The sequence below is a fragment of the Pelobates fuscus genome, chromosome 10 (assembly GCF_036172605.1).
Source record: "Pelobates fuscus isolate aPelFus1 chromosome 10, aPelFus1.pri, whole genome shotgun sequence".
NCBI classification, from domain to species: Eukaryota; Metazoa; Chordata; class Amphibia; order Anura; family Pelobatidae; genus Pelobates; species Pelobates fuscus.
Genome location: NC_086326.1, coordinates 133,712,560 through 133,735,298, shown reverse-complemented (window position 1 = coordinate 133,735,298; position 22,739 = coordinate 133,712,560). Strand labels below are relative to the sequence as shown.

Sequence of the window (22,739 nt, the reverse complement as noted above, 5' to 3'; positions counted from 1 at the left end):
ATTCAGGAGTATCAACCGGTGCAGACACGTCGGGAGGGGTGGGACGATGGGGGACAAGCCCACTCCCCCCCTCTCAACCGCCCACCCCACTATCTATCCATGGAGCCCAAACCCTCTCAAACTTCGCATGCATGCCTCTGACCTTGGCCGTCAGCTTGTCCATTAGGAATGTATCTTTAATCTTGTGTAGGACCACGTTTAGTGGGGGGGTAGTATTTTGTAGCCACATTTGTGCTAGGGCTCGTCTAGCGGCCAAATTAATTTTATGAATTAGTAGCTGTTCCGTTCTGGACCAGCCTTCCATAGGCCTGGCCAGGAGGAAGACCCAAGGGTCCAGGGTGATCTCTCTATCGAATATAGTCTTCAGTAACTCTGCTATCTGTTTCCAGAATTGCTGAATCATCGGGCATTCCCACCACATATGCAGGTAGGTTCCCTTAGTGCCACAACCTTTCCAGCATAAGTCTGTGGGAGTTCTATGCATCCTATGAAGTTTAACCGGAGTGGTGTACCACCTAAACATAGTCTTGTAGGCTTGTTCCTGCATGGAGACACATACCGACGAAGTCGCAGCGGCCTCCCAGATATCCTGCCAGTCCACCCCTTCAAGCTCTTCGCCCAGATCGGCCTCCCACTGTGCTACATAGGTGAGTGCTCCCCACTCCGATGTGGAGGTACTTAAGTGAGCGTATAAGGCAGTGATAAGGCCTTTCGGGAATTGCTCCTTCAGGCAAATGTTCTCGAAGAACGTAGGCGGTGTTAACGCTATAGCCCGGATCGCTGGTGTTTGAGCGAAGTCTCTAAGCTGCAGATACCGGAAGAAGTCAGAGGGGCGCAAAGTTGCCCTATTCTTTAGTACCTCAAACTGAATTATCGAGCCACCTTCGTATAGATGACATAGACGTTTGAGTCCCGTGCTTTCTATGCCCCTAAAGTCCACAGCTGTCAGCCCCGGGCTAAAGGCCGTATTCCGTAGGTAAGGAGTTAACGGAGAGGACTGCGTGGAGAACCCGTATTTAAGCGATGTAGCATCCCAGAGTTTCATAGAGTTCGCAATGGCCGGGCAGTTGATGCGTGGGAGTGGTCTGTTGGCCTTGGGGACCCACATAAAGAATTGGGGGATGTCGGGTCCCATGAGGGATGATTCCAGATCCACCCACCTCCTTTCGTTCGGAGGAGAGTGCCATAACGCTATTTGCGTAAGTTGGGCTGCCAAGTAATAATAGTATAGGTTCGGTAAGCCTAGTCCGCCTCTAGATCTTGCCCTGTATAGAATATTTCGATATAATATTTCGAACAAACTTCCCTATGGCTTGCTGGAGCGTACCCAGGTCGGACTTAGTCAGTTTGAGCGGCAGAGCCTGAAATAGGAAAAGGATCCGCGGGAGCACGTTCATCTTCACCGTGTGGATCCTACCTATCCAAGAGATCGGTTTATCCTGCCATCTGTCCATATCCGCTATTAAGGTGCGGATTAAGGGTGTATAATTCTGTTGGTGTAGGTGGGTCGGGTCCGCTGTCAGCCGAACCCCTAGGTATTTGATATTGTCTCTGGCTATAGGAATCTTATATGTCTCCCTTATGTGGTCTATGTCAGAGTCGTGCATACGGATCGGGAGAGCGCTTGATTTGGTGAGGTTCACCTTATAGCCGGCGAGCCTGCTATAGGAGTCCAACACTTCCATCAAAGCCGCCATCGAAGCCCCTGGTTCAGTCAAGGTCAGCAAGACGTCGTCAGCAAAGCCGGAGACCACGTATCGCTGGCCTCTGATCTGAATTCCTCGAATTTCCTGAGTGTCACGTATTGTTTGAAATAGGGGCTCCAGCGACAGAGCGAACAGCAGTGGGGACAACGGGCAGCCCTGCCTCGTTCCGTTGCTTAAACTAAATGGTATAGTTTTTGATCCTGCTATACGAACCCGCGCCTGTACGTCGGTATACATTGCCCTAATTGCAGTCAGGTAGGTGGCCGGAAGGCCAAAGTGCCGAAGGACTTCAAATAAGTAAGGTCATTTGACTCTGTCAAAGGCCTTTTCCGCGTCTAGCGACAAGAGCAGCGTTGGGATCCCTTTATCTACCTGTCTCCAAATGAGGTTGATGTTACGTCTAGTATTTTCGAATGGTTGCCTACTAGGAATAAATCCCACCTGGTCCGGATGGATTAGTTTTGTGAGGAAAGGGTTCCATCGGGTAGCCAGGATCTTAGCCAGGATTTTTGAGTCGTGATTGATTAATGAGATTGGGCGAAAGTTCTCCGGAACTGAGTCATCTTTGCCAGGCTTGGGTAGTAACACCATATCAGCCAGAGACATATCCCTGTCCGGAGTGCCGCCCTCCATAAGGTCATTAAATAAGGTCTCTAAGTGGGGTGTGATTTCATCGCGAAAGATTTTATAGTAGCTACCTTCAAAGCCATCCGGGCCCGGAGCTTTGTTACCCTTCAGAGCGGTTATTGCCGCGTCAATTTCTTCGGCCGTGATCCGTGTGCCGAGGATATCGGATTCTTCCCTCCCTAATCGCGGAAGAGTCAGTCGAGACAAGAAATGCTTAGTTTCCTCGGTGTCGCGTTGTCGCGTCGTCTCGTCGCCGTTCGAATGGTTATAGAGATTGGAAAAGTAATTTGTAAAGACCTGAGCTATGTCGGTGGGATCTGTACAGTTCCCACCCGAACTGTTTTTAATACTCGTTATATGTGAGTGGCCCTGTCTCGGGCGAAGAGTTCTGGCTAGCAATGTGTCCATCTTGTTAGATTTTTCATAATAGGTCCTCTTGGACCATATTAGAGCTCTGGCCGTGTCGTCCAGGAGTGCCTCGCGGACCGAAGCCCGCAGGTCCTGTACGCCCGCTAGTGTAGTAGGCGACGGGGCAGCTTTGTGTTTTTCCTCGGCCTTTCCCAAAGCTTCTAAGAGAGACGATAGTAGTTGCGATTTGCGCTTTTTCTTCAGTGTGGCTTCGCGAATCAAGATACCGCGGATAACCGCCTTGTGTGCGGCCCACACCGTGGCCGGGCGGAGGCCCGACTCTGTTTCCCTAGCAAAATATTCAGACCTTTCCTTCCGAACTACGTCTACCACCGCCAGATCTTGTAGCAAAGAAGTATTTAACTTCCAGGACCATGGGGACGCTACGCATAAGTTGTCCAAGGTCAGTGTGACCTCGGCGTGGTCGGACCAGGTGATAGAGCCGATCGTAGCGCCCGTAACCTTTGACGCCGAGTGAGAGTTCACTAAAAACATATCGATCCTAGAATAGGTGTCGTGAGGTGTTGAATAGAAAGTGTAATCGCGGTCTGCAGGATGATGTGCCCTCCAGATGTCTAAGAGGCCCGTCCGGAGGATAAAGGAATGGAGAATCTTATCTTGTCTCCCTCTCCCATGTGATCGCGGGAGGCCGCAGCCCCGGCTCCGGTCTGCGGCCGGGCACGGGGCGGCGTTAAGGTCGCCACCCACAATCACCATTCCGTGCGGTAGATCCTGCACCATCTGGGCCATAGCATCCCAGAATTCAGTAGAGGGGTCATTAGGGGCATAGATATTCAGAAAGTGAGTCGTGTGGGAGTATAAAGTTCCTGACACCAGTACAAAGCGGCCTTTTGGGTCCGCCACTACTTTCCCAACATTAAAAGGGCATCTGTGGTGCACGAGTACCGCTACACCATTACGTTTGTTCAAAGCCCTGGCCTCATGGACTGTTCTGAACACATGATCTTTTAGGGCGAATTTCGCTGACGCTGGAATATGTGTCTCCTGCAGGAACGCAATGTCCGTGTTTAACCGTTTAAGATCTCTGAACATAAGGCGACGCTTGTTCGGAGCATTAAGGCCCTTGACATTCAAAGATATTAATTTCAACGGCATCGTGATGGGTAAAGGGTAACGCGTATTCTACGTGTCGGGCCCATCAGGGGTCCCTGCGTATATTGCGATGAGGTTATCAAAAACATAGAGTGGCAGTATGGGTCTCGTCCACTGTGTCCGTGTGGTATGTAGCATTTACGGGTTCCTGCGTCCCCCTTGAGGGCATAGGGGAGGGCGAGAGGGGAGTGGGGGGGGGGGGGGGGAGAGGTAAGAAAGTGTAGAAGCAGAGAAAGGAGAAGGTAGAAGAAAGAAGAACAAGTGAGAGAACTTTCGCCTGGGCTTACCCATTGCCAGGACAACTTGGGGTGTATACTGAGGCGACCCCAGAGCACAAAATATGCCCCAGAGTAGCCCAAGCATAGACCAACTGTAGTAGGCACCATAAGGTGCCCAAATTAACGTATTGTGGACAAACACTTTATTTAAACAATCCGGGGGGAGCGGAGCTCCTCTTCCCCAGAACAAATACCAGTATCAGAGGTTTTCACCCATAGGGGGGAGGGAGAGAGAGAGAGTATGGGTAGTGGGCATATCCCAGCTGAACCGACCCCACTCCCCAATTAGTAATCGAAGGTCCTATCTGGGGGCGCCCCGTGGGGCGAATACGTAAACTTCGAAACATAATCCCCCTTAAACAGGCAGGGGAACGGATACGCTCTAGTGCAGCTAAAAATAACCGAAAATAATAATGCACGTGGGAAATAGATATATTCAAGCGGTCCAGGCCCAGGAGAAAGCTCCAGACCCATTGGCAGTATTACCCATTGGTGACCCTCAGTATGTAGTCAGCGGGCCGGATTAAGAGGGCGAGTAAGAAGTGTTGTGTTATACCCACCCTGCCCACCCAGTCGAGGGGGGGGGGGAGGGGGACGGAGAGAAACAAAAATAAGGCAGCACATATCATAAAATCAGTAAAACACATAAATTGCGTCCCATGAGTACCGTTAAGCATAGATGCGACCTAGGCAATAAGTGGGCCGCTATAACACATCCCCCATCTTAAATGCTAGCATTCCCATTGGCAGCATCCGTAACGGGGAATAGACACATTTTAGTATAGGGCAGGGGGTAGCAAGGGCCCCCAGCAAGTAACCAGGCACGTCTCCCGCCACCCGCCGCCCCCTCGCCCGGGTTGGAACAATGAAATATGTAGGTACCGGGGGAAAAAAAAAATGAACAAGGGGAACAGTTTGCCGCTATAAGTCTTGCTGAGTCCGCAAGGGGAGTGAAAACGGGCCGGCTCGAGTCCAAAAAATTAATCATTTGCTGCCCCCTACTGCATGTCAAGAATAAGAAGAAGAAGCGTTTTCGTTTGTTAGTGGGGTGGGGAGATGATGGTAAGTCTCACAGCCCTAGCCCACCCCAGAAAAAGAACCCACCCGCAGAGGGGACTAAGGTCGGACCGTGGGGACCCCCAGAAAAAGGGGTGGGGGGGGTATTAAAACATTATAAAAACATTATCAAAAAAAGGGGGGGGGGACCAACGCCACCCTCCCAAACTGCAAGAACCCTCCCGGACCAGCTCACCACTCGGGGACTTGTATAGCAGGACTCCCGCCGCCGCCATGAATCCGACCTCCTCACTCGCCCGCCGAAAGCCAGTCGCGTGGAAGAGGTGCAAGGGCCTCCGTCGCCGCTACCGGAACCGCAAAGCCGAGAGGGACATCGATCCCCAAGCCTGTTAGGAAGGCAGTCGGGTCGCCATCAGGAGCAAGGACTCTAGTGCGGCCGTCTTTGAAAGCCAATAGGCGGAAGGGATGGCCCCAGGCGTACCGAATGGAGTGTTTCTGCAATATTTCGGTAAGTGGGCGCCATTCCCGCCGACGCTGTAGGGTAGCAGGGGTGAGATCTTGGAATAAGGCTACCTCCACCCCGTTGTGCGTTATCGGGCGGCTCCTTCCACACCTCATTACGGCCTCTTTAGTTTGGAATGAAAGAAACTTCACAATTACATCCCGAGGCCGTCTGTCATCGGCTCTCCTGGCCCGGAGAGCTCGGTGTGCCCTTTCGATATGCCATAGGTGGTCCGGTATATCAGGGAGAAGCGGGCGGAATATAGCCAAAACAGTGTCGGCGAGGGAGCCCTCTCCATCTTGTTCAGGTAGGCTGCGAAGGCGAACATTATTGCGCCGCGATCTGTTGCCTAAATCCTCAATCGCCGATGTAGCCGCATGAAGCTGAGTTTTCAGGCTATTAATTTGTGCAGCTGCTTCGTTGTGGGCGATCACAGTGGATTCCATCCTGTGTTCCAGCGTCGTCGTCCGAGCACCCAAGGCCTGAATTTCTGCTTTGACCTCAGCGGTGTTGCGGACCATTTCGGCAGCCAGGTAGCTTCGCACTTCAGCCAGTTTAGCAAGTATCTGGCTGGCCTCGGGTTCTGTTCCCCCCATTGCCACGTTGCCGCCTGGGCTCGAAGGTGATCGTGGTGTACCTTGGCCGTCCCGGCCGCCATCTTGTGAGCTCAGGCGCATAGCTCGGGAGGCCGCAAATAACTCGGAGACTGTAGTAGCCGAGTCGGTCCCCTTCTTGGTCTGCTTCCTCAGGGCCTTCCTGTCCATCCTAGTTCCCTTACCGGAATATATATTTTTTAAGGTCTGTCCGTGCAAATGTTAGCGATTGGCACCGTGGTTACAGCGGAGCTCTAGCCGAACACGTCCAGCTCGGCCGGCTGCAAACCACGCCCCCCTAAGACTTTTTCTATGTACACAAAAGGCCCATTTCTCTCATATATTCACAAATCTGTCTAAATCTGTGTTAGTGAGCACTTCTCCTTTGCCAAGATAATCCATCCACCTCACAGGTGTGGCATATCCAGATGCTGATTAGACAGCATGATTATTGCACAGGTGTGCCTTAGGCTGCCCACAATAAAAGGACATTCTAAAATGTGCAGTTTTACTGTATTGGGGGACCCAGGGGGGTTTGCAAACCAGTTAGTATCTGGTGTGACCAGTATTTGCCTCACGCAGTGCAACACATCTCCTATTTGAAAGAAATAGGCCTTTTGTGTACATAGAAAAAGTCTTAGATCTTTGAGTTCAGCTCATGAAAAATGGGGGCAAAAACAAGTGATGTGTTTATAATTTTGTTCAGTATATATATTATAAATTTACATTTTTTTTTATATATGAATGTGTATATGTGTATATGTGTGTGTGTGTGTATGTGTGTGTGTATATATATATATATATATATATATATATTTTATTTAATTGTTAACTACAAAATTATTAGATTTTATTAATTTGAGGGACCTGCCTGACAACCCTGGCAGACAGTCCAGAGAATTTAATTTGCTAGCCCTATATTTAACCCGGTAACTTTCCAAAATACATAAAACCTGTACACTGGGCGTATTGTTATACTCGGGAGACTTTACTGAACACAAATATGAGTGTTATAAAACAGTAAAACTTATCACGACGATGATATCACCAGTAAAAGTGCAGTTTTTGATAAAAAAAAAAAAAATGGCAAAAAAACTAATAAAATACACCTACTCGTTAAAACTATAGACTTATCATTTCTTTGTCAGTGGACAAACGTTAATAATCAGCAGGAGATCAAAAACACCCTTGAGAAAGGCAGCCAGGAGCCGAAACGTTGTGGGGTATTAGGGGCCTTGTGTTTCTGCCAGTATAGGCTTGAGTACGTTGTGGTTAGTACCACTGTTTAATTTATTTGCTTTGTTATTGTTACTTCAAATTTGATTATTTGCTTTGTGTTTGTTATGACCTATTTTGGTTCAATAAAGCATTTATGTGTGTCACTTAGGAGTAGTCTAGTATACAATCTCTTTTTGTATTCTGTTTGAATTTACTGGGCATTTGAGGGAGTGCTGTTGAGTATTGGCACCTAGTTACTGAGTATATGATCTCTCCATACAGCAATGTAATAATAGCAAATACTTTTTTCCCCTCACTGTATATATATATATATATATTAAAAAAAGGCGTGCACACACACACACACACACACACTCTCTCCCCCCTTCTCTCGCACTCTCTCCCCCCTTCTCTCGCACTCTCTCCCTCCTTCCATTCAGATGTGTGGATGGTCCCTTTAATCATAATGGTCTTTGAGGGCTTCTGCCATGTCTGCGTTCCCTGCTTTTCTTTGTACATATTAAAAAAACAAAAACCTATATAACAAGAAACATGAGAGCGTCCAGATTCACTGCTGTATTTAAAAAAAAAAAAAAAAAAAAATTCTAGTAAAATGCATAGCAGATGTATGGATGAAGCATTTTTTTTTTTTTTTTTTTTTTTTTAGAGTTTTAACATGTTACTCCTTTCCTTGAATGAATTGAAGACTTTATTGTATTTTCTGAATCTCTTTTACAGTTTTCTTATACATTTGGAGGGCAAAATGCCCCTGAATAGAACTGAGATAATATCGGACTGTCCACATTTCTCTGCAGGTTTTCATTCAGGCTGCCCCAGCTTCACACAGACTGTGAGGCTGATCTGCCCTTACCATTTGCACAGCTTAGCGTGTTTATGCCTTGAGAAGCTTTGCATATTCAATGAGATATTGAGGTTTCTCCATTGCCAGACGAGGTTCAATGCAGCAAATGGTTGAGCGAGCATAGCTTTGCGAATGCAGAGGGCCTGCTTGTGTGCATTCTTTGTCCTCCCTAGGGCTGTGGGCTCACTCAGTTAGCAGTCTGGGTATTTCTTTGTCCTTAATTTTTAAATATCCCATAGCCAGTGTCTACATATACATATAGGTTCAGGCACTGATTTACACGATTCATTGGTTTGATTTCATGTTAATGTAAAATAACCGTATTACATTAACAAAAGTAAAGTGTTTTTTTTTTTTTTTACCGGACGAACAGAAATGAGTAGTGACAAGATTTCTGCAGTTCCTCGCACCTATATCTTTAGACTCTGTTAAAGGGAGGAAATTCCAAAGGTCATAGTTACATATTTTTGTAAATCCAATAAAGAGAGGTTTTACAAGAAACTGTAATATTTCATTATTCTACTTCTACATTACCGGACTCATCCGATAACTCGGAATATGATTTTATGTTAGTTTATTGTATGACTGCAGAGGTGGGGTCACAGACAGCTGCACTTGTTGACAAAACACACGATAAGAGGAAGTTGGCTAACAGAGACGTAAACTGAGCCTCGCTCTTTGTGCTCAATACATTGTGTAATATTTGGCTGTGATCGCCGATTTGCTGCATTTAGCAGTTTTGCATTTCAGTGGTCAGATCTGCTGCCTTCCAGCTCGCATTGTTCTTCTGAAGATATGTGAACGTCTGATAACTGCTTTAAGTGACTTTTATTTATAGAATTTTCCGAATTAAAAATCACAATTTTAAAATAAAGGAATACAAACATGGAGGGAGCTTTCCTAAAGTTTTGTCTGGAGAAAACTGGGCCAGAATTTTAATCGCCGCGAAAAATCTAAATGCAATGAGAACATTCCAATAGTTTTGTGGCGATTGCTCTTCTCTTAGAAATGAGCACACCTTTCCCCCACATCTTGCTAAATTCACCAAGCTATGAAAATTGCCTTTATTTGAAACAGCCAGACGCCATAAAGTAACATTGAGTTTACACTGCACCTTATTAGAACAGTGGGAATATGTTTTTGCGTTGCCTATATTTGGCCTCATGTAGCCCTATATTTACTGCCTAGTCTCTAAACGGCATGTGAATGTCTTTAAATATGATAAGATACACTGAACGCACAACTTTACAATATCTTAGTGTAATATTTAGAACGTGATCAACATATTGGATGTATATGTGCACATCCCATGGCTGCCATCTTGGATTTGTTACTTCTTCTATTAGAGCAGGGGTGCCCAAAAGGTAGACCATAAGATGCTTTAGAACTACAACTCCCATGATGCTTTGTCCACCTTTAGAATGCTTTACAATGACAAATACAAATACTTTTTGGGCACCCCTGCTCTACACCAGATGAATCTTATTTGACAAAGGCCCAAAATATGTGCAAAGCATTCGTTTGGCAACACATTCCTTAAACTTCAAATGATATCACTAACCCATTATACAACTGTATTATAATGTTTATATTTGTATATTACAATGTGATTAGCATAGGTATGCAGTTTTTAGTCTTGACCTAGTTGTTGAGAGAAATTCTTTTATACAAGTCATGGTCATAAAACACACAACAGCAAGTTTAGAATGCCTTTAGAATGACAAAGCATTATGGAAACTGTACTTTTAAAGGAGCACTATAGGGTCAGTAACACAAACATGTATTCCTGACCCTATAGTGTTAAAACCACCATCTGGCACCCTCATGCCTCCCTAAATATAGTAAAACCTTACTTGTATTCAAGTCTGGAGCTGCAGGTTTGCCCCTGTTTCCTGTAGACCTGCCTGCTGACCTCAGCAGAAGTGGTTACCTGATCCAATCACAATGCTTCCCCATAGAATTGGCTGAGACTGACAAAGAGACAGACCAGGGGCAGAGCCAGCATTATTCAAACACAGCCCTGGCAAATCAGCATCTCCTCATAGAGATGAAATGAATCAATGAATCTCTATGAGGTAAGTTCAGTGTCTGCATGCAGAGGGAGGAGACACTGAATGTTTGGATGTATTTTAGGCAGCCATGGCCCAGGAAGGATCTCTAACAGCCATCTAAGGAGTGGCCAGTAAAGTTATCACTAGGCTGTAATGTAAACACTGCATTTTCTCTGAAAAGACAGTGTTTACAGCAAAAAGCCTGAAGGTAATGATTCTACTCACCAGAACAAATTCAATAAGCTGTAGTTGTTCTGGTGACTATAGTGTCCCTTTAAAACATGTGGGGATCTACCTTTTGGACACCCCAATATTGAAGAATATTCAGTATTTGGCCATTTTCTTAGTTCAGAGCTTGCACTCTATCATTATTTGACAGCTTTTTATATAGATATTACAGACCTGTAATACGCATTACGTGAGCAGCTTCCCATAATGCATCATTTTTTTGGTCAAACAAAAATGGGAGGAACTCTAATTGTTAATAGTACTCCGTTTAGCATGTGTCCATCTTTATTACAAATTCCTGGACATATTTACCACCTGTCCTTTTTGTAAGAGAGCATTAGATTCCTTATCTGATCAGGTCAGCTGTAGTTAGTCACCCCTTCCTGCTTGTAACGCTGGTTAGAAATCTATATCCTCTAAACATTTCTGTTTTGTCTCACAGGTGACATCTGGTGGCACAGAGAGCATTCTGATGGCCTGCAAAGCTTATCGAGACTATGCGTACGAGAGGGGAATCAAGCACCCAGAAATGTATGATCTATTCAATGAAATGTGTAATATGAAGGAAAAAAATACATTATTTTTCCAAAGCAACCAGACACCTGTAAATTGAAGGAGTGAATTCCAGAATTGCTGTAACACTGAGAGAATGAAGACCCCTGTACTCCTAATAAATTGAGATTTGATTGACAGGTGGTTCCTGTGACTATTCTTTGGCAAGCGGACTACACAGGCTTTGCCAGAAAATATCAGAATGGAGCAGAGCAAACCCATTCATATGCTGGCACACGGACAAGAAAGCCGTCAGGCCAGCAATAACATAGGGGTTTGTTTACTAATCCCCAAATTGTAGTGAATTAAAAACTAATTGCAAGATACAGGACAAAATAGCCAGGCTGTGACTATGGTCAAGTTGCAAGCACTTTTTGCCCAAATTTGTCTATTTTGATATCAGTTTGCTACAATTTGGTATTTAGTAAACACTACTTATACTCTAAAATCCCGGGAGGGACAAACTTATCACAATAAGATTGCACAGCGCTGCAGAATTTATTTTGTGCCATATAAATAATAATGCCAACATTGTCTCTACTTAAAAGCGTTTTAATTAATACCAGTAATAGACAACATAAAATTGATGATCGGAAAACTTTTTTTTTTTTCTTCCCCTTTTTCCTTCCTGTGTACAATTGTAGTATTTATTTATGAGAATGAGAATAAATATAGAAGAGTGGTTACTGCCACCCAGTGGTGAAATTAGAGATCTCAGATCTCCAGTCTTGTAAATGCTTTTGGCAAGTTGTAGATAGTTGTACATACAGTTCAATCATGTTTTATACTCCCATTGTAAGACTGTGTGTTTTAGTAGACTCATCCATGGTAACAGGCCATATTCTTTAGTATATGTCATTATAAATATATTCATATTTTTGCCTTGTATAAGTTTTATTGGCATTTATTTTCTCTGATTAAAGAACAAAATATTTTTGAGTTCACTAAGATAATACTGCCACCATTGACTCATTTCTAGGACCTGTGTACGAACAGTTTGAATATAAGGAGATGGAAAGTATTTTAAATAAGTAATTACTAGAAAGAAAATCAAAACCTTCACTTGTCACAACTCTCTGTTTATTGAATCCGCTTGTTTTAGTTCTGATATGTTAAATGATTGCTTGTGTTGTGCTGATGGTAATGCTTTCCCTTTCCACCACATTTCTCTGTTGTAGCGTTGCCCCTGTCAGTGTGCACGCAGCCTTCGATAAAGCAGCACATTATTTTGGAATGAAGATTGTACATGTTCCGCTTGACTCCAAAACAATGCAGGTGGATGTAAAGGTGAGGACAGAGCTATTAATTATTAAAATAAAAAGATACCAAGATGGTATTTTGTCTATATGGTTTAAAGCAGCACATCAAGCACTGAGTACTGTGTTCTGTGACACGGTCAGCTGACGTTCTCCGCTAAGCTCTCAGCAACAGCTTTCTGCTCCTACATCCGGTTGCAGAGAGCAGCACCCATCACATCTAAATTAAGAAGTCAGCGGTTTGACTACTTACATTGTGTGGGCTAAATACAATACAGGTCACTTCCTTTTTGTTCCTTTAACCCTTTAAAGGATCATAATTGGTTCAGAAATAACTGTATGCCAGTAGGGAATGACCTACTTTTTAGAATTTTTAAGCTTTATACAGCCTTCTAATTGTTAAAGGGACACTCTAGGCTCCACAACCACTACGGCTTAACAGAGATTGGCTCTGCAGTGTAAACACTGTATTTTACGAGAAGTTATCATTGCTGCCCAACGTAACCTCTAGTGGCTGTCACACTGAAGACCACTAGAGGGCCTTCCTTGTTGCGGGCGGGCCTGGATGTAAAAGGTAAACAATATAACACTTGCATTTAAGTGATTATTGCTGTTCAGGGTTGGTATCCTCCTATTTTGCTATATTCACTAAAGTGTGAATTGTAAAAAATTAATTGTGAATTTCAAATTACAGACGTAAATACCTAAACTGGAAAAGTCAGCTATATTTTAGTTCAGCAATTTTGACATCAAATTTGTTTCACTTTGAAATCCGACCATTTCACCCTTTAGTGAATGACACTGTAAGTGTAGATTTTGGTAGGATTTGGGCTTTCTTAATACTTTTGTACTTCTTTTTTTTTTTTTCAGGCAATGAAAAGAGCCATTTCTTCAAACACGGCTATGTTAGTCTGTTCAGCTCCTCAGTTTCCTCATGGTGCCATCGACCCCATTGAAGAAGTGGCGAAGGTAAGATTCTTTATGGTACTCTACCAAGGTTTGCCGTAAAGGAGCCAAGCTACAACTATTGTACAAAAGTGCTACATCACATTTTGCGGAGCACACAAAATACCGTAAGGGTTTCTATAGTGAGGTCGGTCTAAATAGAGCGGTTGCTGTCAGTGCCAGCATTCGCCATAATACCTCCAGTTCCCAAAAGCGTGTGCCACTCCTGGCTGAATACAAAGGACATGCCGTAGATCTGTAGAGCTCATTAATGAGCGACTACAGACCGCGCACAGCGATAATGGCAGATCTCTATCGCAAGGGCGGACACATTTATCCACCTTAGAGAAGAATAATGCTAACTCTTCATTTACTTGCTGGTAGAGTAAAGAGGTATGTACCCCATTAAAATTGCAGGTTGGATCACACAAATGGCTGACCTTGGCACACCTTCTATATGTGAGATATATTCCCCATCATGCTGAGCATGCTTTCAGTGCAAGGCTATTTATTACTGCTCTTAAAGTAGTGATGGTTTCAGACTGGGTGGGCACCATGGGTTTAGTAGTTCACAGACATCTGAAGTGCCAGGGTTAGCCATCTCTTCTTTCTAGGTAAGATATTGCAAATCACAGCAGTTGTCCCTGATTAAGTAATCACACTGGACTTGTATTCTGTTAAGATTAAAGAAACACATCCTAAGGCTATAATGCTATCATTACCGGCCCCCACCAGCAGGGATGGGGGAAAAAAGCATTTTTAACCCCTTAAGGACCAACCTCTGGAATAAAAGGGAATCATGACATGTCACACATGTCATGTGTCCTTAAGGGGTTAATGACCTTTTATTCCTCGCAGGACAAGTCTCTGTGTCTGACCCTGCCTCCTTGATCTCGATGATCTAAGCCAATCCAATCCTTTCCCATAGGTCTCTGTGAGACCATCTGTTTGAAATGGCTCAGTTTTACCCTGCCATTTTAGAGTGAGCGCCTCTAGTGGCAGTCTGACAACCATTAGAGGCAATTTAACCTCAAACTGAAACCGTTCTAGAAAGGCAGTGTGTTCACATGCAAGGTTCAAACAGGGGGAACGTTGCACCATCACCACTTCATTGAGAGGAAGTGGGGTCGGTGACTAAAGAGACCCTTTAAGGTACTGGATGAACCGTACTTTCATATTAATGGTGGTATAGTCCATATCGCAGTTAATTGTTTGCTTAGTCTTTTTTTCCTCTGCTAGAATATATTCTATATGTATAATGTTATATGCTGTCCCCTTCATGCAGTCCCGGTGAAGCTTAGTTCATTAACAGCAGGTCATGTGATATTAGTATGTTGCACAGCACTCTTGTATATGAAATTCTAGGTTTATTACGTGTGGATCTTTCTGGTTTATTCTGTATGTACACACACAGCATTGCAATCCATGTGAGCAGAATTTGGTTTTACTAATGTACACGGCTGGACATGTTTCGGAGTGTAAACTTAACTGGTCTCCCCTATTCTTTCGCTAGGAAAATGGACACTCAACAGGTTATAAATATTCTACAGTTTACGAAGATTTGTATTCTTCACGATAAGCCGTTTCCTGTTAGTCAGGAAATCACTGTTTGTATCTTACTTCCTATTTTTTTTCTGTACGTATAGATTCATAGACCTCTACTTAACTCGCTTATACACAAAACTAAATTTTTGTAGATCCGTGATGGTAATTAAGTACATATTTTCAATTAAAGGAACACTATAGTCACCTAAATGACATTAGCTAAATAAAGCAGTTTTAGTGTATAGATCATTCCCCTGCAATTTCACTGCTCAATTCACTGTCATTTAGGAGTTAAATCACTTTGTTTCTGTTTATGCAGCCCTAGCCACACCTCCCCTGGCTATGATTGACAGAGCCTGCATGAAAAAAAAAACCTAGTTTCACTTTCAAACAGATGTAATTTACCTTAAATAATTGTATCTCAATCTCTAAATTAAACTTTAATCACATACAGGAGGCTATGTCAGGGTCTAGCAAGCTATTAACATAGCAGGGGATAAGAAAATCTTAATTAAACAGAACTTGCAATAAAGAAAGCCTAAATAGGGCTCTCTTTACAGGAAGTGTTTATGGAAGGCTGTGCAAGTCACATGCAGGGAGGTGTGACTAGGGTTTGTAAACAAAGGGATTTAACTCCTAAATGGCAGAGGATTGAGCAGTGAGGCTGCAGGGGCATGTTCTATACACCAAAACTGCTTCATTAAGCTAAAGTTGTTCAGGTGACTAGTGTCCCTTTAAATGTATCTACTACCTAGATAGCCAGGTATGCAATGCCAATTACAATAATGAAATACAAATCACAACACATAGCTAACATTAAACCACGGGCACAAAGGAGTAACGTTATAGCTTTCAGGAAGAGTATTTTTTATATAGGTCACCATGGCAGCAATTAACTAATGCTCCTCCCGCCCACAATACAATAGAATGGAAAGGACAGGAATTATTATTACGTATAAAGCGCCAACAAATTCAGCAGCGCTGTACAATAGATAGACTAACAGCATGTATTTGCAATAAGCTTACATATTGGCATTAATAGGAGTGCCCACTACCTAACAAGTGGTCTTAGTAGCTAGCTCCCAAACACCGTAAGTAATAAAAAGGAAATTAATGCTAAATATGGAAACATTTTAGCATAAACTCAAGTCATGTCGGCACTATCTAATGTGTGCTACCCAAAGTAGATTAAAATAGGAGGGACAGGCAGAGGGTACCAGAATACATTAAACTGTGTAGGGATGTAGCAAAACTTTCCTAAATTGGCATCAAAATGCTGTTCTCGCAGAGTATGTGAACCCTGTACATCTCTAAGTTTATAGACCCCTTAGTCCTATTACAAAGCAGTGACCTATAGCTTCTGACCTGCTTTCAAGCAGGCAACAGGTCCTCTTACTTCCTGGTTTGGTTAGCTTAATGCAGTTGACCTCAAGAGGCAGCAATTGCCCAGAGCACCTGACTTCCAAAGACTTCTCATGGAGCTGAATTGGGAAGGCTGTGATTGGAGAGCCACAGAAAGTCTGGGAGGGGTTAGAAGGGGAGAGCTTGCAAAAGCAGCAGACAAGAGATCTGCAGGTTTTGAAGGCTTATTTTAGATATAACTCCAATGAGAAAGTACATAATTAAATACATGCAAGTTTTAATTTGGGGTACGTGTACTAAACAGATTTTTATTTATTTTGTATTTGGACAGTGGAGTGTCCCTTTAATGCGGTACAAAGACAACCCATATTTAAAAACACAAACAAAAAAAACACATTCAGTTACAGCACAAATTTCCTACGGGGTCTGAGAGCAGAATCAGCCTGCCATTGGTATTAAACGCATACAAGGGACAAGTGTAGGTGTTGAATCAAAGCAACAAGTTTGCTCATTCAGGAAAATCGATCATAGATTCAAATCTTGCAAACTGAAGTGGGAGCAAACACTAGGGCTATCCCTGGGATTGAGAACAAAAACCATGCCATGCAAGTCGTGAACTAAAGGGATGCACTGTATGGTACCCCACCTCCAGGATTGGAAAAGGATAAAATATATTCTCCCATCATACAAATAGCTAATGTTCCCAGAACCTTAAACAGTGAAAGAGATAATAATGTAACACGCTCTTATTGTCCTGTGTACTGGGCCAGAAACCTAAATATATGTTGGGAAGAGAACAGTCTGTATTGGTTTTTTGATTGTTTTACACACTCTGTGTTACATTGACATGTGACACAGGCGTAGAAATTATGACGTAAAGGGACACTATAGTCACAAGAACAACTCCAGCCTGATGTAGTTGTTCTGGTGAGTATAGTCAGTCCCTGCTGGCCTTTTAATGTAAATACTGCTTTTTCAGAGAAATGGCAGTGTTTACATGTCTGCCTAGTAACGTTCAGAATCTCCACTCACTGTATAGAGGTGCAGAACGTTCCTCTTAGAGATGCATTGAAATAATACGTCTCTATGAGTAGATGATGATTGGCGCAGTGCAGCGTTTTGCCGTGCATGCGCAGTAGCCACCCAACGCGTTCCTATGGGAAAGCATTGGAATGGCTGAGATAGTCAAGTGTAATGATCTCCGTAATGGAGACGGAACCATCGCTGCACAGGTCTGTGAGTTTAACAACTTTTTAAATGCAGGCCAGGGGGGCTTTGCACCTAATAGGTGCTTTTAAAAAAAAAAACTAGTGTCAGGAATACAGGTTTGTATTCCCGACACTATCGTGTCCCTTTAATACAGCATGTTTTCACAAATACATCTAACTCATAGCTAGCCTTTTAGAATGCAAGGCGAATTCAAGCTAAACCATATCAAAAAGTGATCATTAACTTTTTAAAATTATTGTGTGAACCCGTTCAACAGAACTCAAACATGACCTTATCGTCTTTACTTGTAGAATCTTATTCAATTGGCGTAGATTGAAAGCAGTTTGGTTTGTATCAGCTGAAATGCATTTGTGCCCAAAACTAGTAGTTAAAATGCCACGGTTTGATCTGGAATAATAATGACCTTTTTGTATTGTAAGCCTTTGTGGCAATGCATTGGGTAAAAGTCTTTATATTCTAATGGTTTTGTACATTATTCACTAAGATCACATATGTTAGAAGTTAAGTTTGTTTACAGCTGGAACCCAGAGACGTGTGATTAAAATGTATGAATCATCCCTTGTCTTGCTTTTATGTCCAAGGAAATCCCATAATAGATTAGGCATAGCCAGCAGGTTATCCCCATCAATAGTTGTATTGCCCATTCTGATTGGCTAGAAACAGAAGTGGCCAATCAGAACAGAGTTTCTCTTCCAAATCCGTTTCATATATAACTTTCCCTAAACTCTTCCAGTGACCAACAAACCCTAGAACGTTTACCTGTATAGCTGTACAAAGTCCCTATTGTGTTTATTCTACTCCAGTTTATTGGAAGAGACTATAAATGCACCTTTTATCTTCAACTGCCCGTCTGTAATAAAAATGATTTTGTTAACTACCTTATAATCCAACTACATATTAATTTAAAGGGACACTGTAGTCACCAGAATAACTACAGCTTATTGTATTTGTTCTGGTGAGTAGACTCATTACCTTCAGGCTTTTTGCTGTAAACACTGTTTTTTCAGAGAAAATGCAGTGTTTACATTAGAGCCTAGTGATAACTCAACTGCCCACTCCTTAGATGGCTGCTAGAGATGCTTCCTGGGGCAGTGTTGCACAGTGTGCAGTACTACTTTTCAGTGTCTCCGCCCTCTGCATGCAGACACTGAACTTTCCTCATAGAGATTCATTGATTCAATTCAAGGCTGTGTTTGGCTTGTGCTGGCTCCGTCCCTGATCTGCTTCCTTGACAGTATCAGCCAATCCAATGCTTTCCTGTGGGAAAACATTGTGATTGACTGAGAGAATCACTTTTCACAGGCGGTTCAGGGGCAGAGGCAGAAAAAACTAAAAAGGGTAATTAAAAATCAATGCTAAAGTGGGCAGCAACATACATGTGGTGAGCGACTTAATATGGAAGATACAAAAACTAGAATATGTGTGTGCGCTCCTTCAATGAAGATGTCAATGATCTAAAACAAATAGTACACTGAATTGAAGCAAAGATCAGCCAGACTAAAATTCCTACAAATAAAAAGATATAAATGATTTATTGGACATAAATGTATCTTTTAAACAGGATCAATTGTATCAAATAAACCGCAACAGTGTTGCTGACCCTATAGTGTTCCTTTAATGAATATATTCATTTGCAGCTATATGTAGAGTGTATAGTAACCTCCCTTTTTGTTTCTGTGCAGCTTGCCTTGAGATATAAGGTCCCATTCCACGTTGATGCCTGTCTGGGTGGTTTCCTCATTGTATTCATGGAGAAAGCTGGGTTCCCGTTAAAGCCATTTGACTTCAGAGTAAAAGGCGTGACCAGTATATCTGCAGATACACACAAGGTAAATTGGTTTGACGTAGATATATTAAAAGTTTACTAGATTCTCCGTGTTCAAATACTGAATATACAGCCAGCAAACGCCCACGGCACTTGGGGTTCACAGACAGTTACAGGTCTGATATTAAAAGTCCTCTGTCCCTCGTGACTGTATTGGCTCCTTATTCCCGTAATGTTTGGATAGAGTAGTATAAATCCGTAATAGAACAAAGAAGAACCGTGTACCTCAAAGGGAACGAGAAAACAAAAAGTATGCTATGTACAGTATGTTTAATGTTTAGAGGCTTTGGTTATGCTGTCTGTCTACCGTGTTAGACAGCAAACTGAAATGCAGCATTAATCACGCGCTTTTTAAAACACCTTTTCACTTAAGCTATTACGCTTTATTAGGGATTTTTTTCAGTGTACGGTTTTGTAGATGGGGTATAGAGACCGGTGCCCTCGAAGGCACAGGGGGGAGATTTAGCCTTTCATTAACTATTTTGTTTAGTTTGACTTATTGCCTTTTTTAGGCTATGCGTCTTATTCTACGCCCCTCTCCTATCCCCTATACATATATTGTTTGCAGCTTAGTCCTTACTGACATATTCAAGACCTTGGACTTAACCCCTAAATTGCTCCTGGGGAACTTAACTGTTGTATTCGATTACCAGCAATATTTCTCTGCTATTTGGGCAATAGATTTTACATCATGTTAGATATCGAATACCACTCTGATATTACGCGTAATTAAGTACTCACAGCCACTTTGCCCGATCTAGGATTACACAGGATACAGACGTGTAAGCTGCCTTTAGATTCTCCCGCACACACACTATCCCTCAGCAAGTATTGTCGGACAGTGCTCTTTTGGCATCAGTTATGGGTTAAATATACAGAGGACCTACTATAATTCATCTTCCTTTATTCTGTCCTCTTTACATACACTTGCAGGTCTAGCACTTCGAGCACTGCAGTATTGTCTTTTTCTAGTTTATAAAATGTATTTGTTTTTTTGGATTTCTATGTTGCCGAGTCTGGTGATGGTACTACTGGCATACTGGCATCCCATTAGAAACATTAAATATACTGTACATAGTATACTTTTTGTTTTCTAGTTCCCTTTGAGGTACACTGTTCTTCTTTGTTCTATTAGTTTCTCACCTCGGGCTACCCCCCACAATCAGTGTATCCTCTCAATTTGTTAGGCTCGTTTTACTTTCTTTCTCTAGTATAAACCAGTGCTTTATATGCAATAAAATTTACCCCCTCCATAAAAAAATTTGAGATTACATCCGCTGATGGAATTATTTTCTATTTATGAACTTATTAAATGATTTAATAAATCTGCTAGCCTTTGGTGTAAATATGTTAAAGGGACACTATAGTCACCTGAACAACTTTAGCTTAATGAAGCAGTTTTGGTGTATAGAACATGCCCCTGCAGCCTCACTGCTCAATCCTCTGCCATTTAGGAGTTAAATCCCTTTGTTTATAAACCCTAGTCACACCTCCCTGCATGTGACTTGCACAGCCTTCCATAAACACTTCCTGTAAAGAGAGCCCTATTTAGGCTTTCTTTATTGCAAGTTCTGTTTAATTAAGATTTTCTTATCCCCTGCTATGTTAATAGCTTGCTAGACCCTGCAAGAGCCTCCTGTATGTGATTAAAGTTCAATTTAGAGATTGAGATACAATTATTTAAGGTAAATTACATCTGTTTGAAAGTGAAACCAGTTTTTTTTTTTCATGCAGGCTCTGTCAATCATAGCCAGGGGAGGTGTGGCTAGGGCTGCATAAACAGAAACAAAGTGATTTAACTCCTAAATGACAGTGAATTGAGCAGTGAAATTGCAGGGGAATGATCTATACACTAAAACTGCTTTATTTAGCTAAAGTAATTTAGGGGACTATAGTGTTCCTTTAAATTCATGGACATCCTGTAATATATATCGAGTAACAATTTGTTTGAACTTGACCGTGACATGAATATTCTTTGCCTGCAGTATGGTTATGCACCCAAAGGATCTTCCGTGATCTTATATAGCAGCAAAGAGTACAGACACTTCCAGTTCTTTGTCGCCCCCGACTGGCCAGGCGGTATCTATGCATCTCCTGTTATAGCTGGTTCCCGTCCTGGTGGGATTATAGCAGCTTGTTGGGCTTGCATGATGCACATTGGAGAAGATGGCTATATAGAAGCCACCAAGAATATTATTGAGACCGCACGTTTCATCCAGCTAGAGTATGTGTTTGTTAATTTGTATTTCATTTTGCATTGTATGATGTTTTGCTTGTGTTATTGTCACCATATGTGTTTATTTATTTGTGTTGTTTTGTTGTTGTGTATTTTAAAGGGTTATTCCAAGCACCTTGATCACTTCATTGGTTTGAAGTGGTCATGGTGCCTTGAGTCTGCATGTGCAGCAGTGCGCTTTGTAACGCTGCATTAACAGAAATTAACTCCTTAGCTGCCAGTTGTGTAACTCCACTTCCAGCAACGTTATTAGCCAGACGCGAACAAAGTTCCGGGCTGGTTCATGTCAATTCTGTGCAAAATTAACGCCTGATGCCAGCATGCTGGTGCCAAACAGCCAATGGCCATGCGACCCCTGTCCTCCCCTTTGTCTGTTATCCCTGACATCTTTCCCCCACCGGTAAAGGGGGAGTAAAGTAAGCCAAGGAGGAGTGGGCTGAGGGGAGAACTTGGATTTGCCGATGAAACGGAGGTAAGTTTTAGCATTTATTATTATTTTTTTTTTTTTTAAAACATCTCTGAAAGGTTACTTTAGCCAAAACCAGTGTTTTTTGAAGTTACTGTTTTTTGGTTGGAGTAACCCTTTAACGCTGATTAACTTCCAGTTGTATAGATAGCACTGTGTTAATACAATAAAGGTAGCCAGTCAGGTGAATGTCATTGTAATAAGGCAGGAAGGTAGATCTAACGCATAACATGATTGTAGAGTGGAATCGGCCTGCATCAGTAAGAGGGTTGTACAAGAAAAAGATATGAGACAGACTGTTTGAGAGTGGGATGGAGGTAAAGAAGGGAGCAAGACCGAGAAGAAAATGAAGTATATTCAACTATGTTTTAGTGGTGTTTTATACATTTCACAACATTTTTTTAGGTTTTGGTGGGAAAATGTGTGAAGATATGAATTATTTAATTTTTTACAGCATGGTCATATACACCATTTGGTTATTTATTCATTTATTTATTTTTTTCCCATGCTAACTGCTATTATGGGAACCCAAATATATGTAAAGGGACCCTCCACTGCCCAAATTCAAAACAAAACCATTTAGTGGATATACTCCCAATGTAAACAACCATACATTTAATTATGCATTTTTTTCATTGGAGTACATATAAAATTAGTTTGCAAGAGCTGCAGTTCTCTTGTCTGCAGCCTTTGTAAGCCCTCACATTTTAACCCGCCCA

The 22,739-nt window shown here is 42.5% G+C and overlaps 1 protein-coding gene across 1 annotated transcript in view; it reads left to right on the top strand.

The window, feature by feature from the left end:
* The window catches only part of SGPL1 (sphingosine-1-phosphate lyase 1), a 74,132-nt gene that overhangs the window by 46,048 nt on the left and 5,345 nt on the right, over nt 1–22,739 (top strand). Inside the window, exons 7-11 of the mRNA XM_063435371.1 lie at nt 11,046–11,134; nt 12,334–12,442; nt 13,282–13,380; nt 19,176–19,322; nt 21,304–21,542. Of these exons, the coding sequence (XP_063291441.1) occupies nt 11,046–11,134; nt 12,334–12,442; nt 13,282–13,380; nt 19,176–19,322; nt 21,304–21,542 (683 nt within the window). The remainder of the gene's footprint in view (nt 1–11,045; nt 11,135–12,333; nt 12,443–13,281; nt 13,381–19,175; nt 19,323–21,303; nt 21,543–22,739) is intronic.